This window comes from Protomyctophum parallelum (assembly GCF_964188405.1).
Source record: "Protomyctophum parallelum genome assembly, chromosome: 1".
NCBI classification, from domain to species: Eukaryota; Metazoa; Chordata; class Actinopteri; order Myctophiformes; family Myctophidae; genus Protomyctophum; species Protomyctophum parallelum.
In genome coordinates, this window is record NC_139697.1 from 16,654,543 (window position 1) to 16,676,655 (window position 22,113).

Here is a 22,113-nt window from a genome sequence, read left to right on the forward strand (position 1 = left end):
TGTGTTCCCCTCCCCCAGCCTACCTGAGAGACAGTTTCCTCCTGGGAACACAGCTGTGGACACTTGTGCCTACTAATGACTTTGGGATTTAAGTGGTGTGTTTGTGGGACTCTGTGTCGGTTTATAGTTTGGTTCTACGCCAGCTTTGCGCTGCTGTTCCTGTATGTTTTAGTTCCTGCCCTGTGTGGCGTTTCCTGTGTTCTTTTGATTCCTAAGTTAAGTAAAGTGTTTTATATCAGTCATTCTTGTGTTCGATCTCCTGCTTGGTTCCACACACATACTCCGGGTCGGCAGCCTGACAATCGCATTTCCGTACAGAATGTTCCATAGTATTATTGAACTCTCTGTGTGTGATGCATAGCTGAACATAACATTATAAGCAATTACACAATCACCAACAGTTTGTGAAATAGATGTAAGTGATGTAAGTCTAAACATCTTGTGTGCATGTATGTGAGTGTGTGTGTGTGTGTCGTGTGTGTGCGCCATGCGTGCGTGTGTACACGTATGGGCCCATATCGTCTTTATCTTAACAACAAAACCATACCTGGATGTGAACTGCATTACAGAACATAACATTGTATGAATCAATGTAACTATACATGTCCCCATTTATGTGTGTGCGTGTGTGTAAGTTTGCATGCGCGCGTGTGTGCGCGTGTGCGTCTATGTGCGTGCATGTGTATAAATTACTCTACAGTACCTTCGTCAGGCAACCTCTGTAGACATTTTTAAAGCTCAGCTCAAGACCCACTTCTACAACATCGCTTTTAATTGATCATTTATTTTTTAATTTTTTTGTTATTCATGTCCTCACTGTATTGCATTACTGCTTGTTCTTTTAATGTCGTTGCCTTGCTTTTCTTTTATTCTCCATTGTTCTGTAGAGCACTTTGAGCTGCATTTCATGTCATGAAAGGTGCTATACAAATAAAGTTTTATTATTATTATTATCTTGTACAACGTGAAGTCTGCTTCTCCTTTTTCTTGAACCAGTAAACGGTTGGATTTGTTTTGGAAGAAAGTATTCACTCTTCAGGAATTAGACAGAGCCGCTGCAGACACGTCTTGCTTTTCATGCATTGTCAAATTGTCATGTAGCAAAGCAAACTAAATATATATAAATTAGCATAGTATCACTAAACAAACGTTTTTTCCTCAGAATTGATTCTTCATTCCCACACCATGAAGAAAGTGATTGACATCACTGATTGACATTGAAGGGAGATAATGCATTTTATAATAAAACAAAATGTACGTTTCATATTCATGTGCGACTCCCAATAATTTCAGAGAACATGTTTCATTGTAACATTGTAACCACGTGTCATCATGCTTTTAATTAGTGTATATGGTAACATATGTTTTACTGTACGTAGTTCAACTGTATAGTAATCCCCAGCAAAATGATTACATGAAGAGAATGTACAACACGTTATGCAATAACGCATTTTAATCACACTATTTCTTTCACCGCGGGACGTTGTCACTGGACAGTTTTCAGACGGACCTGCGCAGTGCGCACCACCCAGTTCAGTTCACTGAGTGAAGTGTCCGTGTCCTCTCAGACAATAACACCACCAGACTGTTCACCAGACCGGGGGAAGCCGCTGAGATCACTTTGCTTGTCCCCGTGGATTGGAAATAGGATTTAAAAGGCTATCCAATGATAGCATGGATTACAGCACAGTTGTGTGTAATTATTCAATAAATAATTCACATATCACTGCACCTCGTCAAGCCTCCAGTATCGGCTCGATGCGAAACATGTTGCACCAAGCCTAGCCTGGAAGCTAACGTCAACAACAGTAGCTCCGGTCGATAGCATAGTTAGGACTCAGGAGGAGTTATATGGTACTTAAACTCTTTCAGCGCCACCAGTTTAGTCTTTGAGTAGGGTGGCCACCTGCAAGACCTCAGAAAGGTGGACACTTTTGCGGGGCTCGCTCCCCCGACCCCCCCAGATATTAATATTGTTAGGCCTACTACTACTATTGCACCTGATTTTCACCACCATCATCTCCAGCATTATGTCCACAGAGAACATATATTTGCTAATTAAATTAACCTTTTTAAATTATAGGGTACCACAAAGGCCATTCATTTTATAATCAATTTATTTTATTTCATGTTTAGATATGTTTTATGTTTAATCTCTTTCTTGTGGGTTTCTTTATACAGTCTTATGGTCATCGGTGTGGGACATAGAATGATGCCAGTAGCCTATGTTCACAGTGCTTTAGCCTCCCTTTCTTTATGATGTTGAGTTCCTTGCTCCATTGCTCATTAAATGTAGTTTTTCATTTCGGCATATTTTGTTTATTTATCTCTGCATTGTTATTAACTATACTAAAGTGATTGTGAGAGCACAACAAACAAACCGACCATCCCACTGGCAGTGTTGCCAGGTTTTGGAAGAGAACCAAGCAACCATGTCTATGAAAACAAGCCCAACTAGACAAAGTGCCAATCGGCACAGGTCTCCACCAGGGCAGGTCAGGTTGTGGCCTCATGGTGGCGCTATAACAGGCTGTTGAGGAAGATTTGGGCCGGAGGTTTGTGTTGGAGGGATGCAGGTACAATGTTTTTCCATGTGTGCATACATAAGTTGTATACAGATCGATGCAGTTATAGCTAAAAACAGGAATTGGCCTGTTATAGCGCCACCGTGAGGCTGATTTTGAGGAAAATTGTGGCATGTCGTCCTCGGCCTAGTGAAAATGTGCGTGTATAATTTAACGGAAATTGCACACTGTGTTTGTGATTTGTGGCCTTTTTTCGAAGGACGAATCGTGTGAGCTTTGGAAGCTAATCTTAGCCAATTAGGATGGAAGATGGGAAATGGTGCCGCTCCGTGTTGATCACATGACTATGGAGATAGTGTATACCGATTTGTGTGAAATTTGGATAAAATCTGAAGGAGTAATAATAGAAAATGTGTTTTACATATGTCGGCCTCCTGGTGGCGCTATAAAGAGCAGATGTGGAAAATTCCAGGCAAAGGTTTTTCCTTGGCCTCTAGGGAGTTGGCATACAACGTTATCCACAGATCCGTGCAGTTAGAGGTAAAAACACTTTTCGGCCAGTTATAGCGCCACCTTGAGGCTGAGTTGAAATTGTTCATGTGGCATTTCGTCCTCGGCCTAGTGGGAATGTGGGTGCACAATTTCACGGAAATCTCTGCTCATGATTTGCAGCATTTTGTTTGAAACTGAGCACTCCTGTGAATTTTGGAAGCCAATCTTAACCAATCAGGATGGAGTGTGAGAAATCTGAAAGACCGGTTTCGTTGAATGGCTCTAGAGAGACTGTGTACCAATTTGCGTGATGTTTGGACAAAATCTGTAGGTGTACTGTGCAAAAACTTGTTTTGCACAAAGCGGCCTCCTGGTGGCGCTATAACAGGCCGTTGTGGAAAGTTTGGGGCAGAGGTTCATCGTTGGCATCCAGGGAGTGTGTGTGCAAAATTTGGCATCGATGGGGTTAACGGTGGCCGAGATTAGCTGCTCACGGACGGACGGACGGACGGACGGACGGACGGACACACGGACGGACGGAGTGCAAAACATACTCTCCCCACATGCCTTCGGCCTGGTGGAGACAAAAAGCCTGACTAGGCTTAGTAGCCGCCCTATTATATAAAACAAGCCCAAAGTCGCTTATAATTAAGCGGACAGGCAACACTCAGAACGTCTCCACTCGCCTCTCTCATTTTAAGACAGTGTGGCAAGCTCGCTGGAGATTTTAATACCCAGGCAGACGACGTAAATGACAGTTATGACACAAGCACTGTATATCACAAAAAAACTGACAATTATGTGTCCGGCCAGAGGTTGAGGTGGGAGGAGGACAGGTGGGTCTAAAACCGGACTGTCCGGCGTGAAACCGGACGTCTGGCCACCCTAGCTTTGAGTGCCAAATATCCCATTATAAAGAAAGAAATCATTTGTAATTCTATTATGCATGTAATGTGCATGTCATCACCTGTACACCAGAATAGAGGAATTTTCAAAATATGGATGAAAATATATATATATATATATATTTTGAATTCCCAAGGTATACGTCTTTACGCCCATGGCATCCATTACTTAATAGGCAATTAGACGTATTGACGTTTATGGCTGCTAAACAGTTTTAATTAGATCCTTTTCCCTCACACCCGTGGAAGTGCAGGCTGTGCAGCCCCTCATTTTTAGCACAAAAAATATGTGAAAGCCTACTTTCCTCATTCTAACACTATGGATCAGAGCTAACGTTATTCCAACTCCCAGCAGCAGTTCAAGGACCCGTCCAGATGACATGGTTTCTAACTAAACGGTTATGGCCAAATAAAATGTAAAATCTTTACATCTGCTATGGCTGTTACTGTATGTCCACGGAAGAAACACAGAGGTGTTTTCTTATGGTCATGTCACATATTTGCTGCACCAAGCCCCCCCAACCCTGTGGAATGCATTCCCCAAAACTCTCAGAGACTTGCCCCCACCATCCAAACCTTCACTATTGCTTTCCCCAGCTAATTAATTTATTTACTTAGTGTTTTTCGCCTAATAGTTGTTTTTGAATTATGTCCCCCTTGTAAACCATTTTTGGGTACTCAGAAAAGCTCTATATACATTATTAATTTTGAGATTATTACCCCTATTATTACGACAAAAACAATGTTTTATTGCTTAAACGTATGTATTCACTATTCATCGATTCACTAGAATACCAAAATCCATTTGAAAAAATGGCTTTCTCACTGTTCTCGGGTCAAATAATGATATGCGATTAAAATGTGATTAATCGAGATAAATTATTTACAAAGCCTCTGATTAATTAGATTTTTTTTAAATATTGTCCCAATTCAATTTAAAGGAGCTTCAGTAGAAATAGCATTATAGTAAGAGAAATCTATGAAAATCTGGGAACTAAATCGTTACCAAGAAATTTCTTCACCAATGTGTTTCTAAATGTGTCTAATAACATGTACTAAAAGTTTGAAATTCAACTCCTGTGGGAAATTGAGTTATTAGCATAATATGTGACCATACCCATAACATCCTATATAAGGCCAAAAAGTAAAAATTTCATCATTCTTTAAGTAGCATGTGACATGAAACTAGGGGTTTTTCATGATTCTGAATCCATTCCAAGCATTAGTTTTGCACAAAAAACACTCCTTGGGCTAGATTAGGCCATATCCACTCATCACGTTTGTGATGACGGCTATGGCCGTTTTCCTCCCAAGGAGTGTTTTTTGTGCAAAACTAATGCTTGGAATGGATTCAGAATCATGAAAACCCCCCTAGTTTCATATGTCACATGCTACATAGGATGTTATGGGTATGGTCACATATTATGCTAATAACTCAATTTCCCCCAGGAGTTGAATTTCAAACTTTTAGTACATGTTATTAGACACCTTTAGAAACACATTGGTGAAGAAATTTCTTGGTAACGATTTAGTTCCCAGATTGGTCAAATACCTGATAAAATGCCCTTACTATTAGCAAGATATTATGGGTAGCATACTTGTCTATCAACACCTGTTGAGCAGTGAGAAACTTACAATCTCTGCTGTTTGGATACCTAAATAAAATGATGTAGTGTGTACATCGAAAAACAAGAAAGTAATGTGTGATGTATTCTGATATGTTACAGAGGCGATTCTTTTACAATGGTCTCAATCATTCAGAAAGTGTTTATTTATAAGCTTGTCCACGCAGTCTATGTCTGCTTCAGTCACCCATTGTGACGAATCTGCCAGCTGGAATTGCAGACAGTCTTCACGTTCAGAAACTTATTTGTTTAGCGCGTGTTCCTTCCACGCGCTACGTCCAACCAGGTGAAATGGAGCAACTTGGACACTCAGGCATGAAGGAAGCATGAGTTCAAGTCCGTTGCTCTCCCCTTGTCCCCCATATATGGGGACTAGGTTGGTGGAGGGTGTGTAGAGCCCAGGATCACATTAGATGATTGACACAGGGGTGAAAAATGGGTTACAAAATTGTGGGATGAAAAAAATATATATACTGTATAAAATAAAATAAAAACGTATTTGTGCTCTTTGGATAGCTCTATAAAATCACACAGTGTACACATCAAAAAGCAACACAGCAGACAATAATGTGTTATATGTTTTCTTTTCGTTTCCAGAAGTGATTATTTTACAAGGGTTCAGCAATAGTTTGTTTGTGTGCTTGTCCACTCAACTCCATTGACACCAATGTATTCCCCGCAGTTTCGGCAGCATATTGCCATCCACTGTGACGGAACTGCCGGCTTGAATTGCATGGTAGAGAAAATTGTGTTGGCGTCTTTTCCTTCTCTAGCTTTCTTGGATTAGACTGATCATATATCTAAACTAAAGGCTTTCCCGCTGTATGAGCTGTATGTATGTGTACTTTTAAATTACCCATATGAGTAAAGCCTTTACCACAAACTGTACAAGAAACTGGCTTTTCGCCTGTATGAGTCGTCATGTGTATTTTTAGATGACCCGTCTGGGTAAAGCCTCTACCACATACTGTACAAGAAAAGGGCTTTTCACCTGTATGAGACATCATGTGTGTTTTTAGATGACTTGTGCTAACACAGCCTTTACCACATACTGTACAAGAAAAGGGCGTTTCGCCTGTATGAGTCATCATGTGTGTTTTTAGACGACTTGTGCTAACAAAGCCTTTACCACATACTGTACAAGTAAAGGGCTTTTCACCTGTATGAGTCATCATGTGTGTTTTTAGACTACTTGTGCCAACATAGCCTTTACCACATACTGTACAAGAAAATGGCTTTTCCCCTGTATGAGTCAACATGTGTGTTTTTAGACTACTGGTGCTAACATAGCCTTTACCACATACTGTACAAGAAAATGGCTTTTCCCCTGTATGAGACATCATGTGTATTTTTAGATGAGCCGTCTGAGTAAAGCCTGTACCACATACTGTACAAGAAAATGGCTTTTCGCCTGTATGAATCCTCATGTGTGTGTTTAGATTTCCCTTCTGATTAAACATTTTGGCACAATATGTACAGCTAAAACTTTTCTTCCCTGTGTGACTCCTCATGGAGTCAGTTTGTAATTTCAGTGTGTTTGAAGCTGACAGACCTCCCCTGGTCTCGTCCCACTCATCACTGTCTTCAGTGTCAGATTCAGAATAGTGTGAAGATACGAGCTGGTCATTACTAGTTGGTTGTGATGTTCCACAGTCCTCTACATCAGCTTGTGTTTTCATGTGTTCAGTTGAGGTGCCGGCTATAGGTTCTGTCTCTCTGTTTTCATCATCATCTTCACTTTTCACTGCTAGTAATGTCAACGTTGACCCACCAGCCACGTTTGGTCTTTGAAGTAGCTCCTCTTGTTCCTCTTTAATATGTGGAGGTTGTGGTTCCTCCTGGACCAGACTAGAGCTCCTCTCCTCTTCAGGTGGAACCTCCTCTTTACACACAGGGATGTGCAGCAAGTCTAGGAAAAACAATACAAATATACTATAAACGGTTTGAATCTTGTACCTCAGCGCAGAGTAGTGGCTGGACAAAGTATCAACAGATTACGCTTTGTCCACAGCCTAGAACGATGATAATTGTTTAATATGGTGAACTTTACATTACATATCACACAATATGCAGGCACATAACTTTGAACTGCCCCTCCTTCCCCCAAAAAGAGTTCGACAAGGTTTGGGCAAAATCCCCTCAAAAACTTTCTGAGAGAAAATGACAACAAAGCCGAGAGTGCAGTACTTTCATCCGACGGAGCATTAGTCCGAACGACAACCTACCTCCTCCCTCACCCTAACCCTAACCTCCCCCGGGGCAGACACCTAAACCTAACCGCAACCCTCTCCCGACCCGCAGCGCACCTCGGAGCATTGCTCCTTCGGAGCAATGCTCTGTCGGATGATAGTATGCCTCCCCAAAGCCGAGCTATTCAACTTTCTAGCTGATAAGATAGCATGTGTGGCCACACCAAATGTGGTAATTGTGACCAAGGAAGAAGATGCTATCAGTAACAGCACTATCAATGTCGCTGGGGTGGCACCATGCAGTCATGAAGCTGACACACGGATCTTTGTGCATGCCAGGCATGCCACAGAAGCAGGCAGCAAGGTCATCATGGTCAAAGCAAACGACACAGATGTTGTCGTCATTGCAGTCAGTGTTCTGCAGGCACTTCAGGAGTTGCTTTTGGCCAAAGACAGAACTTGAAGTGGCCTGCATCTGGAATCAGTCAACAGTATGTCAACCAGAAATGCAGACTCCTGAAAACTGGGGCTGGACCAAGAAAGGAGATCTGTGGCAGATTGTTTGGACAGAGATCCCACCCATTGCAGAGAGCAGGGGCGCAATAGCCGCAGGGACGCAGGGGACGAATCCCCTGCCAGCGTCACATTGGTCCCCCCCAGATGAGTTAGGGGGTCCCCCCTGGCTGGGGGGGTCCCCCCCTGGCTCCAAAGTTATCTTAGGAGTAATACTTTTGAAATCCTGCGTTCATAAACGCGATATATTTTGAAGCATATATTTGATCCACCCCTGTTTAAATCCCAAAATGGTTTGGCCCGTTCTACTGTTTTCGGAAGTTGGGAGTTGTTACACCGCAATCAGTGACCCAATGTGCTTTGCACTCTGTAATGATTCTAATAATACAGGAACAGGATTCAATAGGTCAGCACTTTTGGTGTCACGCACCACTTTGGTCAGACGATCAGTAGATGAATGGATTTACTTTATCCTTTTCATGTCAAGGACCCCCAAATGGACACGTATTAGCCTGCGGACCCCCCCATTTGAAGAGAAGAGAAGGACCCCCATAAGAGAAGATTTATACAGCTCCGACGGACCCTATTGTAATGCCATGTCTAGCGGTGGGAGTGGGACTCCAATTGATAATCAATGTTAATTAAAAAAACTGAGAGCGTCCACATGACATGCCACAAACTATCATGTAGTTGTACCTCTGGGGGTCCCCGGACCCCACTTTGGGAATTATATTATTATTTTGGGGGATTTGGGGAAAGGAGGAGATCGACGCCGGTCACGCCGCTATTAAGCACAACTGTCAACATGCAGGTAAGGCGCTGCAGGTTTTTCTTTCCTCTCGAGTTGCATGGGTTTAACACTAACTATATATGTTGATGTTAAAACATCCTCTCCTGAAAACTTCCCAGGTGTTGTACATTTTATATAGGATAGGCTAACTTACAGATCAGATGGTCAGTGAGTTTTGACCTGTTCGAGGCGCTGCTGATAATGTGGTTAAACTTTTACGTTTTGAGACAAATGGGGAGGAGGAGGAATCACAGCCAGGTATTTCATAATAATAATAATAACTGTGCCAAAACGCAGTTTTTTATGTACATTGAGTCACTGGAACAACCTCTCTGTAGTCCGACCCCAAACCCTAACCATAACCCCACGTTTTTGTGGAGGAGGAGGAATCACAGCCAGGTAATTCATAATAATAATAATAATAACTGTGCCAAAACGCAGTTTTGTATGTACATTGAGTCACTGAAACAACCTCTCTGTAGTCCGACCCCAAACCCTAACCATAACCCCACGTTTTTGTGGTTAGACCCCCCCATCCCCCCCTCCCCTAGGGTGGTGGGGGGGACGGGGGGACGGATTTTTCGGCGTTCGGTCCGTGTTGTGCCTCTGGCAGAGAGTTTCCAGCAGCTGACCAAGTGTGGATGCAAATCGGAATGCTGCAGTCGATGCAAATGCTACTCCTTTGGTCTGACCTGCTGCACGGCACTGTGCAGGTGCGAGGTTTAGAAGCGTTGTAGTATAGGCCTACTCATCCAAGCAGCAAGACAGTATGTGAAAAACAAGTATAGGCCTACTGCACCTACTTGTAATAATAATAATAATAATAATTAAAAAAAAAGAAAAAAAAAAGACTCCTGCCTCGACGGGAACATCACCTTATCGTGGTGGGCAGTTTGCGTGTTTCCATGACCCCTAGAGCTATGTCGGCAGGAGTCTTGTACCCAAGTCGAACAGGTCAAAGGGTAGAGACTAGACAAAGAGTGATCCCACAGTGCCATGTACCATGCATTTTAGCCGAGTCATACGTACTGTAACATGAACCTCAAATTTAGCAGAATATTAGGATTCCGGTACGGATATATGGTACAAGGTACAAGCTAACTGATGGTACAAGCTAACTGATGCAGGGCTTATTAGACAACATTTGGGACACTGACGTCAATATTCAGCTACACCAAGCTAATTACTCAACTGATACTGAACCCCATGCTGAGTTTCACAGCAGCGGTGCCACCAGTGTGCCATGGCTGTGCGTTGACATCCACTCTTTTGAGCTACCCCTCCCCCCCCCCCCCCCCCCCACACACACACACACACACTAAACATTTAATTATACCAAGATATAAATTGCCATCCATTTTAGTCAGACATAACACAACCCTCTAATTTATCAGAATATTAGGGTTCCGGGACTGATATATGGCACAAGGAAGCCAGTGAGTAAGTCCATGGGTCCAAATTTGGAATCTACATAGTGAAAAATGTATTACACCAAGATCATTCAAATAGAACAAGTCTATGGGACTTTATTGCAAAATGCAATATTACTGTATATTCAATGTCAGACATCTTGAAAAATGGCCGCCATCTTGGATTTTTTTTGGCACAATGCTTTTTTTTTAAAAGCAACCCCTAAGGAGTATGTGTGCCAATTTTGGTGCTTGTATCCGCAAGTGAACGATTATTACCGTCATCTGCCCCGCTATCCCCATCGTCTCCACCCTGTCCGTCATGAACGCAGATATCTCCTCTCTATCCAAGGAGGAATGGAATATAGTGGAGGAGATGTGGCACCATATTGAAGCCATTTGAAGAGGTTCAGCTGGTCAGTGGTAGATTTCTATAGCATGCATGCAAATTACATGATACAAAATTATAGTACTGTAATAATAAATGAATAATATAAATAATACATTTTTATAAATTTAATTTCATTTCATATTTATTTATTTCATTTCAGTTATGGTTTTACATTATTTTATTTTTTTACTTTGTACTTATTATTTTTTACATATTCCATAGCAGAAAAGAAAATGAGCAGGAAGAAGATAAATCTTATTTATACCTGCCCCTATCATTTAAAAAAAATCTAATTGATGCTGCTACCAACCATACATTTTATATATCACCATGATTACGTCAAATAAAAAAGAAAGAAAAACAAGGACAAAAGAACATAGAGCTCAACAACGCTGAGGGAACAAAATAGCACTTATGTCTAATCTTCCAATTCATATTTTATATATTTTTTCCTTTTTAAACACTTTCTTAAACTGAAACACTGTTGTACAACTCTTCAACTTCTGGTTTTGTGAACTGTGTTGGTAATGATCTGTTTTTCGCTCTGAACACCACCAATCATGTTCGTAATTCAACCATGATTTTCAAAATACCTGATAACATAAAAAGCCTATTGGTGTGTGCTCTGAAATCTTCTTTATATATGATTCTTAACGCTCTTTTTTGTAACATAATCAAAGGAGTCATATTACTCTTGAATGAGTTACCCCATACTTCCAAACAGTAAATCAAATATGGTAAAACCAGTGTACAATACAACATCCTCAATACATTCGTATCCAAATCATATTTTACTTTGTTCAAAATAAAAATACTTTTTTTTATATATGCTATATTATTTTTCCATGATAATTTCTCATCTAATATAACACCCAAAAACCTAAATGCAGTCACTCTTTCAATATTCACTACATCTATAGAGAGAATAATTTCATCCTTTTTCAAGTTAGAGAAAATCATAAACTTTTTTTTTTCAAATTCAATGATAACTTATTTATATTAAACCATCTTTTTAATTTAACCATTTAATTTGTAATGCTTTCTGCTACACTTTTTAAGTTATCCCCTGAACAAAATAATTTGTGTCGTCTGTGAACAAAACAAACTGCATTAACTTTGACACTTCACAAATATGTGACCGGGGACAGTAAATGGTAAATGGTAAATGGTGCATTTATATAGCGCCTTTATCCAAGGCGCTTTACAGAGATTGTGCATTACATTCACCCATTCATACACCGATGGCAGCGGAAACCATGCAAGGCACCAACTAGCACATCAGTAGTAGTATAGGATACTTTTGCTCCCTAGGGACCATATTCCCTCCCACCCTTTTTATTTAGGGGGGGATTTTCAAGGAGAAGGCGTTCCCTAGGGACATTTTAGTTACCATTTCCGCTGACGTCATCAGATTGATCCTGCTAATGGCACTTTGCCAGTTTGGCAGTTAGTGTCATCATGATTGTAGTTCTGCTTTTGTGTGAGGATCTCATCATATTGATCGTGTTTGGGTGGACTTTGCCAGTTTGTCAGTTTGAGTCAGCATATTGATTATCTTTATGACTCAGTCGGCATGGTGATATTGATTCTATGGGGTGTGTGGGACCAGGCATACCATGTGTGGGCATATTGCACCCCCCTTCTTCTGAGCAGGCTATGGGATAGCGGTATTGATTCTATCTGGGGTGTGTGGTCCTGGGATCAATAGTTCGTATGGACCCTGTCAGGGACATGCTTTTGCTGGGGGCTGTGTGAGTGTGGGTGTGTGTGCGTGTGCGTGCGTGCTGGTGTGTATGGTGCATTTTGCATGGTCCAGGGTGTCTTAATGTCTTGTTTAATGTATGACTTGTATTATTTTGGTACGTGGTGCTGTATTTTGTGACATTTGCATGGGTCAGGGTGTCTTAATGTTTTGTTTTAATGTATGACTTGGGTTATTTTTGGTATGTGGTGTGGTGTTTTGTGACATTTGCATGTTTCAGGTTGTCTTAATGTTTTATTTTAATGTATGACTTGGGTTATTTTTTGGTATGTGATGTGGTGTTTTGTGAGTTATGCATGGTTCATGGTGTCTTAAGGTTTTGTTTAATGTATGACTGGGGTTATTTTGGTATGTGATGTGGTGTTTTGTGAGTTATGCATGGTTCAGGGTGTCTTAAGGTTTTGTTTTAATGCATGAGTTGTATTATTTTGGTATGTGATGTGGTGTTTTGTGACATTTGCACGGGTCAGGGTGTCTTAATGTTTTGTTTTAATGTATGACTTGGGTTATTTTTGGTATGTGGTGTGGTGTTTTGTGAGTTATGCATGTTTCAGGTTGTCTTAATGTTTTATTTTAATGTATGACTTGGGTTATTTTTGGTATGTGATGTGGTGTTTTGTGAGTTATGCATGGTTCATGGTGTCTTAAGGTTTTGTTTAATGTATGACTTGGGTTATTTTTGGTATGTGGTGTGGTGTTTTGTGACATTTGCATGGGTCAGGGTGTCTTAATGTTTTGTTTTGATGTATGACTTGGGTTATTTTTGGTATGTGGTGTGGTGTTTTGTGACATTTGCATGTTTCAGGTTGTCTTAATGTTTTATTTTAATGTATGACTTGGGTTATTTTTTGGTATGTGATGTGGTGTTTTGTGACATTTGCATGGTTCATGGTGTCTTAAGGTTTTGTTTAATGTATGACTGGGGTTATTTTGGTATGTGATGTGGTGTTTTGTGAGTTATGCATGGTTCAGGGTGTCTTAAGGTTTTGTTTAATGCATGACTTGGGTTATTTTTGGTATGTGGTGTGATGTTTTGTGACATTTGCATGTTTCAGGTTGTCTTAATGTTTTATTTAATGTATGACTTGGGTTATTTTTTGGTATGTGATGTGGTGTTTTGTGAGTTATGCATGGTTCATGGTGTCTTAAGGTTTTGTTTAATGTATGACTGGGGTTATTTTGGTATGTGATGTGGTGTTTTGTGAGTTATGCATGGTTCAGGGTGTCTTAAGGTTTTGTTTTAATGTATGAGTTGTATTATTTTGGTATGTGATGTGGTGTTTTGTGACATTTGCATGTTTCAGGGTGTCTTAATGTTTTGTTTTAATGTATGACTTGGGTTATTTTTGGTATGTGGTGTGGTGTTTTGTGACATTTGCATGTTTCAGGTTGTCTTAATGTTTTATTTAATGTATGACTTGGGTTATTTTTTGGTATGTGGTGTGGTGTTTTGTGAGTTATGCATGGTTCATGGTGTCTTAAGGTTTTGTTTAATGTATGACTTGGGTTATTTTTTGGTATGTGGTGTGGTGTTTTGTGACATTTGCATGTTTCAGGTTGTCTTAATGTTTTATTTTATTGTATGACATGGGTTATTTTTGGTATGTGGTGTGGTGTTTTGTGACATTTGCATGGTTCAGGTTGTCTTAAGGTTTTGTTTAATGTATGACTGGGGTTATTTTGGTATGTGGTGTGATGTTTTGTGATATTTGCACGGTTCAGTTTGTTTTAAGGTTTTGTTTTAATGTATAACTTGGATTATTTTTGGTATGTGGTGTGATGTTTTGTGACATTTGCACGGTTCATGATGTCTTAATGTTTTGGTTTAATGTATGACTTGGGTTATTTTGTGGTAGGTGGTGGTGTATTTTGTGACATTTGCATGGGTCAGGGTGTCTTAATGTTTTGTTTTAATGCATGACATGGGTTATTTTTGGTACGTGGTGATGTATTTTTGGTATGTGGGTATGTGGTTGGGGAATTTTTACATGGTTCATGATGTCTTAATGATTTGTTTAAGGTATGAGTTGTATTATTTTGGTAAGTGATTGTATGTTTTGTGGCATTTGCATGGTTCAGGTTGGCTTAATGGTTTATTTTAATGTATGACTTGGATTATTTTTGGTACATGGGGGTGTATTTTGTGGCGTTTGCATGGTGCATGGTTCAGGCATCCCCCGGGCATGTCTGTGGCCGTTTGAGCTGTGAGGTTGGGGTTAATACTGAGTAATGTACGGTTAGATCATGCTAGTAGGGTACATGTTTAAAGTAATCATGTATATCATATTGGCGTAACTAAATTTGAAATGAGTTGAGTGGACTATGTATTTTTAGATGAACACACTATGTTGTTCACCTACAATTATACGGATTGATGACTAGAGTAGATTGACGGCATTTTACAATAGCTACTATTAGGTATTATTGACATTTAAAGTTAGATAGACTATAGTCTATACTACATGGTGGTATAGGCATCCATGGATTTCCAGGGAATTCAACCCGAATCTGTAGACGGGGTCTGTACACAAAACACAATGTTTTGTGTTGACAATAACTACGAGGCAATAACAGCCATCATACTAGTAAATATTATGTATACTAGTTAAATTATCTAAACTCTGTGATTTGGCATAGGCATTTTTCACGACACATAGGAAGAGTCTAAACTACATGCATAATAATAAAATATGGTTGAATGTTTCAAATACTGGATAGTTAGAATGGGTCATGCATGTTTTTAATACAAGCAGCTTAACATCACCATGTCTGATGGTGCAGTGTGTAAATGTAACAGGTTATCTACATTGTGTATACTAAAGCATGTAATACTGATGTACCGATGTTTTTCCAAGAGTTCAGATCGTATAGTTTAGAAAATTGTGTAAGTCTATACTATACGAGGTCTTTAGATCATGGTCAGCACCAAATAGCATACCAAAAGTCTGTATCTTATGTTTATCAGGTTTTATTTTGATCAGAAAATAGACAATTATGCAGATGAACATACACTGTAGCACAACATCGAGCAAAATATACAAGACAATGAATTCACCAGGACATCAAATATACTCAGTCATCAACTATTTCTAATGTATATATATATATATATATATATAGATATATATACAATGATGCAATCAGGTCAATCATAGTGGTAATAGTTATGTCCTTGATTATTATTATTTTTTGGATCATATCAGGGTAAATCCTTCCAGTAATGCAAATAAGATGTACATAGCCTATGGATTCTTGACATTGGCAGTGGTCCTACCTCAATACCGCTAGTTCTCAATACCTTAATAACCCTCGGTATAAAATCATCAGTCCACAACTTGTTCATTAAATCTTTAAAATGATTGTAGAAGTAATATCGGGGCGTAATATTCAAACATGTGTGCTCGGTTTGACTAGAATGGTCTATGCGGCAGCCGTTGCAATCATCCTTCATCTGTTCGATTATAGCGTTTGCGAGTAGTTGACCAACATGTATTTTCAGAATATCTGTAAGATTTGTGGGGTTTGTCCCAGCAAACTCATCCAAAGTCAGTGGCCAATTCAGGGGATATGGCGGCGAAAGCAATGGTGTGTCGGAGGCTGGAGGGTCATGGGGAGCAGTTGAATTTGGGGGTGATAGGTCTACCATCTCAAAATACTCTGTGTCCCCCGCACCATAGCCCCAAAATGCCCTCTCAAAATGTTCATCGTTCTTCGGATCATAGTCGCAAAATGCCCGGGCATCATCATATTCATCGCTGTCCGTATCTGCAGTACTGATGTTATGCCACCACGGGGGGTGTATACACGGTCCATTGCGGGTCCATCCACCATGAGAGGTCCCTTCATTCGAGTTTGATTCTCCCAATGAAGAAGTAGAATCCTCCATGGTGCGTGAATGGCGCAATATACCGGCAATAATGAGTTAGCATTTTACCTATAGTGTAGGAGGGGGTGGGCTGGTAGCTGCAATTGTTGGTCCATCGGTTTCTAGATCAGAGTGGGGCGTGGGTGCATCGTTTTCTAGGGCGCTGTACGAATTATGATTTACAGGACGGTTATCCATTGAGAATAATGTAGCGCCAGCTGGCTTTGGGGGATCACCGAGCGAGAAGCTACTATGTCTGGGATTACCGAACGAGAACCCCGTAGGTCTGGAATGGCTTGTCTGGTAATCCACAAGCCTCAGTTTCTTTTCATTGAAGTAGTCCAATGATCGTGAATCCACACGTTTGGCGCCTCTAAGGTAGCCTTCCAGTAGGTCCAAAGATTGATTCTCTATATTTGTGAAGAAATCCAAGGCTTCACACATCACATGCTTTAGAATCCCTAAATCATCCACACCAACGGCTAGTTGGATTGGAAAGCATTTCTCTTTCTCCATGATACTCTTAGGTCTTTCAACTGGGGTACCGCATTGAGATTTGTATCTTAGTAGCAACCATAAGTTTGACCTAGAACAGTCAACGATGAAGCCGTCAGTGTCACCACGCGACGGTATTTCAGAGCTCACCCGTACAAATCGAGATGGCTTGATATAGCCAGGGTTTATCTTTGTATCCAATTGCAAGTACTTACAGAACTCAAGAATAGGAGGGACCAATCGCTCAAATTCAGATGCATAGATGCGTATGTAAGGCAACCGGTCTTCAAAGATACTGTCGCCTGTTTCCAATGTATAGAGTTCAATAAATCGCTGATTCTTGAAGGGAAAAAACGACAGACGAATTTTCCGGCCGTCGGATAAGGTCCAAACTTTCCTATTCTCATCTTGGTAGCAGGTAGAGTACATGTTGTCTTTCTTTCTTCGCGGGCAGCTAGTGTCTCTATTGTAGGATTACTCAGTTATGTAGGGTTATTCTCCGTATTTAAGAACATCCCCGGAGAGGTGGAGCCTAAAGAATAACTGCCATACTAATCATGGCCGACCTTTGAGGTCAAACAGGGTTTTTTATACAGTACCGGATACGTTACACCCTCCCCAACAAAAGAAAGGCAGGATCATCACCAATGCATAATCCTAATTAGTTACAATAGTCGCAAAGTTTAGTATACTACCACCGTAAGAACCTAACTAGAATCTAACAACGTTAATAGTGTAAATATATATATATATATATATATATATATATATATGAAATAAAAACAACAATGAAAATATGTTGATTTTTTTTTATTACTGAGAAACAGAGCATGTATTTACACCAGTATGTTACACATTACATTTAATAGACCCGTTCAATTCATTCCAATTCGTTTTCGGAGTCGTCCCATCACATAATATGGATTTTAACTGGCAATGTAGATTTTTACATATAGTAGTAAAATAAAAAAAAAAAAAAAAAAAAAAAAAAAAAGGCAAAGAAGTTTAGCGATATTGGGTTTAGCATTGAGGAAATGACGCCCTATGCACACAAGGGAAAACGTTTTCCTGCTCTCAGACTTTTCGTTTCCCTCAAAGTATGGATGATCCAAGCATTCCTCCACTGTAGGTCTTTTCTTTGGGTCTTCATTGATCATCCTCTTGATGAGATCGTTGGCGAGCACATCCTGCACATGGTGGAGGTTGTAGATTCCATCCACAATGTTAACTTCACACCGTGGGCCTGTACCAAATGGATGATGTCCTCCAGACAGGATGTAATATAACAACATCCCAGCCACCTTTAGAATGAAAATGAAATGTTGGGACTGATTGTATTGTTTTCTTTGATTAAATGGTTCTCTCATACTGGAAAAAAACAAACCTGTATGTCGGCACTTCTTGTATATGGTACAACCGCACCGCCATAGTCTTCATCAATGGTCTCCTTCGCCTTCCAACATTTTCTTCCTGCACTACTCGTTGCATATATTGTTTGTCGGTGGTCCACCTGTCTACGTACTCCATAATCGGACAATTTCACCTTCCTTGTAACATCTGTAGGGTAAATTGTATAAATAAATAAAAATACATATATTTTTTAAATGACAATAATACAATAGTTTGCCTGTCTTATTTTTTTTTTCATCTATAGCTTACCAAACATCACATTCTGGGGTTTGATATTACAATGGAGAATTGGAGGATTCTGTCGATGAAGTGTGTTTAAACTAATGAGAAACTGTTTTGCGATCAGCATTTCACAAAGACGGCCTCCAGGAAACTCGTCTCTTAAGTTAACGTATTCTTCCAGTGTGTATTCACATAATTCAACAACAACGTAGGCAAAGTTTTCATCCTCTATAAAGTCCATATATTGTGCAATGGAAGGATGATCATGCTCTGGATGGCATGAAAGAACACCGTAGGCAAAGTTTTCATCCTCTATAAGGTCCATATATTGTGCAATGGAAGGATGATCATGCTCTGGATGGCATGAAAAGTATTTCTTCCCCTTCAGCATTCTCTTCACGGCGACTTCAGTGCCATCCTCTCTTAACCCCAAGTAGACCCCCTTTGCTATGCGGAATTCACCATCTAGCCCAATGATGAAATTACCACATTTGACAACGTCATCAACCTCGTGAACGTTTGCAAGTTTCTCTAGTTGTTGGCTCCATCTTTGACTGATTCTGTGCCATTCTTGTGGTTGTTTTGACTCTGTGATGGTCACTTCACTTTCCGAGGTTGGTTTGATGAGATGTGAGTGTAGCGGTCTAGACATGTCCATCTCAACTTCATTGCTCCGCATTTGTGCCTATGTGACAGTGGGTCAAGAGAGAGGTGATTCCAGACATAGTAGCTTCTCGCTCGGTGATCCCCCAAAGCCAGCTGGCGCTACATTATTCTCAATGGATAACCGTCCTGTAAATCATAATTCGTACAGCGCCCTAGAAAACGATGCACCCACGCCCCACTCTGATCTAGAAACCGATGGACCAACAATTGCAGCTACCAGCCCACCCCCTCCTACACTATAGGTAAAATGCTAACTCATTATTGCCGGTATATTGCGCCATTCACGCACCATGGAGGATTCTACTTCTTCATTGGGAGAATCAAACTCGAATGAAGGGACCTCTCATGGTGGATGGACCCGCAATGGACCGTGTATACACCCCCCGTGGTGGCATAACATCAGTACTGCAGATACGGACAGCGATGAATATGATGATGCCCGGGCATTTTGCGACTATGATCCGAAGAACGATGAACATTTTGAGAGGGCATTTTGGGGCTATGGTGCGGGGGACACAGAGTATTTTGAGATGGTAGACCTATCACCCCCAAATTCAACTGCTCCCCATGACCCTCCAGCCTCCGACACACCATTGCTTTCGCCGCCATATCCCCTGAATTGGCCACTGACTTTGGATGAGTTTGCTGGGACAAACCCCACAAATCTTACAGATATTCTGAAAATACATGTTGGTCAACTACTCGCAAACGCTATAATCGAACAGATGAAGGATGATTGCAACGGCTGCCGCATAGACCATTCTAGTCAAACCGAGCACACATGTTTGAATATTACGCCCCGATATTACTTCTACAATCATTTTAAAGATTTAATGAACAAGTTGTGGACTGATGATTTTATACCGAGGGTTATTAAGGTATTGAGAACTAGCGGTATTGAGGTAGGACCACTGCCAATGTCAAGAATCCATAGGCTATGTACATCTTATTTGCATTACTGGAAGGATTTACCCTGATATGATCCAAAAAATAATAATAATCAAGGACATAACTATTACCACTATGATTGACCTGATTGCATCATTGTATATATATCTATATATATATATATATATATACATTAGAAATAGTTGATGACTGAGTATATTTGATGTCCTGGTGAATTCATTGTCTTGTATATTTTGCTCGATGTTGTGCTACAGTGTATGTTCATCTGCATAATTGTCTATTTTCTGATCAAAATAAAACCTGATAAACATAAGATACAGACTTTTGGTATGCTATTTGGTGCTGACCATGATCTAAAGACCTCGTATAGTATAGACTTACACAATTTTCTAAACTATACGATCTGAACTCTTGGAAAAACATCGGTACATCAGTATTACATGCTTTAGTATACACAATGTAGATAACCTGTTACATTTACACACTGCACCATCAGACATGGTGATGTTAAGCTGCTTGTATTAAAAACATGCATGACCCATTCTAACTATCCAGTATTTGAAACATTCAACCATATTTTATTATTATGCATGTAGTTTAGACTCTTCCTATGTGTCGTGAAAAATGCCTATGCCAAATCACAGAGTTTAGATAATTTAACTAGTATACATAATATTTACTAGTATGATGGCTGTTATTGCCTCGTAGTTATTGTCAACACAAAACATTGTGTTTTGTGTACAGACCCCGTCTACAGATTTGGGTTGAATTCCCTGGAAATCCATGGATGCCTATACCACCATGTAGTATAGACTATAGTCTATCTAACTTTAAATGTCAATAATACCTAATAGTAGCTATTGTAAAATGCCGTCAATCTACTCTAGTCATCAATCCGTATAATTGTAGGTGAACAACATAGTGTGTTCATCTAAAAATACATAGTCCACTCAACTCATTTCAAATGTAGTTACGCCAATATGATATACATGATTACTTTAAACATGTACCCTACTAGCATGATCTAACCGTACATTACTCAGTATTAACCCCAACCTCACAGCTCAAACGGCCACAGACATGCCCGGGGGATGCCTGAACCATGCACCATGCAAACGCCACAAAATACACCCCCATGTACCAAAAATAATCCAAGTCATACATTAAAATAAACCATTAAGCCAACCTGAACCATGCAAATGCCACAAAACATACAATCACTTACCAAAATAATACAACTCATACCTTAAACAAATCATTAAGACATCATGAACCATGTAAAAATTCCCCAACCACATACCCACATACCAAAAATACATCACCACGTACCAAAAATAACCCATGTCATGCATTAAAACAAAACATTAAGACACCCTGACCCATGCAAATGTCACAAAATACACCACCACCTACCACAAAATAACCCAAGTCATACATTAAACCAAAACATTAAGACATCATGAACCGTGCAAATGTCACAAAACATCACACCACATACCAAAAATAATCCAAGTTATACATTAAAACAAAACCTTAAAACAAACTGAACCGTGCAAATATCACAAAACATCACACCACATACCAAAATAACCCCAGTCATACATTAAACAAAACCTTAAGACAACCTGAACCATGCAAATGTCACAAAACACCACACCACATACCAAAAATAACCCATGTCATACAATAAAATAAAACATTAAGACAACCTGAAACATGCAAATGTCACAAAACACCACACCACATACCAAAAAATAACCCAAGTCATACATTAAACAAAACCTTAAGACACCATGAACCATGCATAACTCACAAAACACCACACCACATACCAAAAAATAACCCAAGTCATACATTAAATAAAACATTAAGACAACCTGAAACATGCAAATGTCACAAAACACCACACCACATACCAAAAATAACCCAAGTCATACATTAAAAC

General features: G+C 39.9%; 1 protein-coding gene across 1 annotated transcript in view; it reads right to left on the minus strand.

Moving 5' to 3' along the window:
• Nucleotides 1-235: 235 nt before the first annotated feature.
• Nucleotides 236-22,113, minus strand: part of LOC310860772 (uncharacterized protein) — a gene marked incomplete at both ends in the record, with an annotated part of 47,715 nt that continues 25,837 nt past the window's right edge. The window contains 2 exons of the mRNA XM_083767931.1: nucleotides 236-295; nucleotides 6,393-7,456. Coding sequence (XP_083624057.1) covers nucleotides 236-295; nucleotides 6,393-7,456 — 1,124 coding nt within the window. The remainder of the gene's footprint in view (nucleotides 296-6,392; nucleotides 7,457-22,113) is intronic.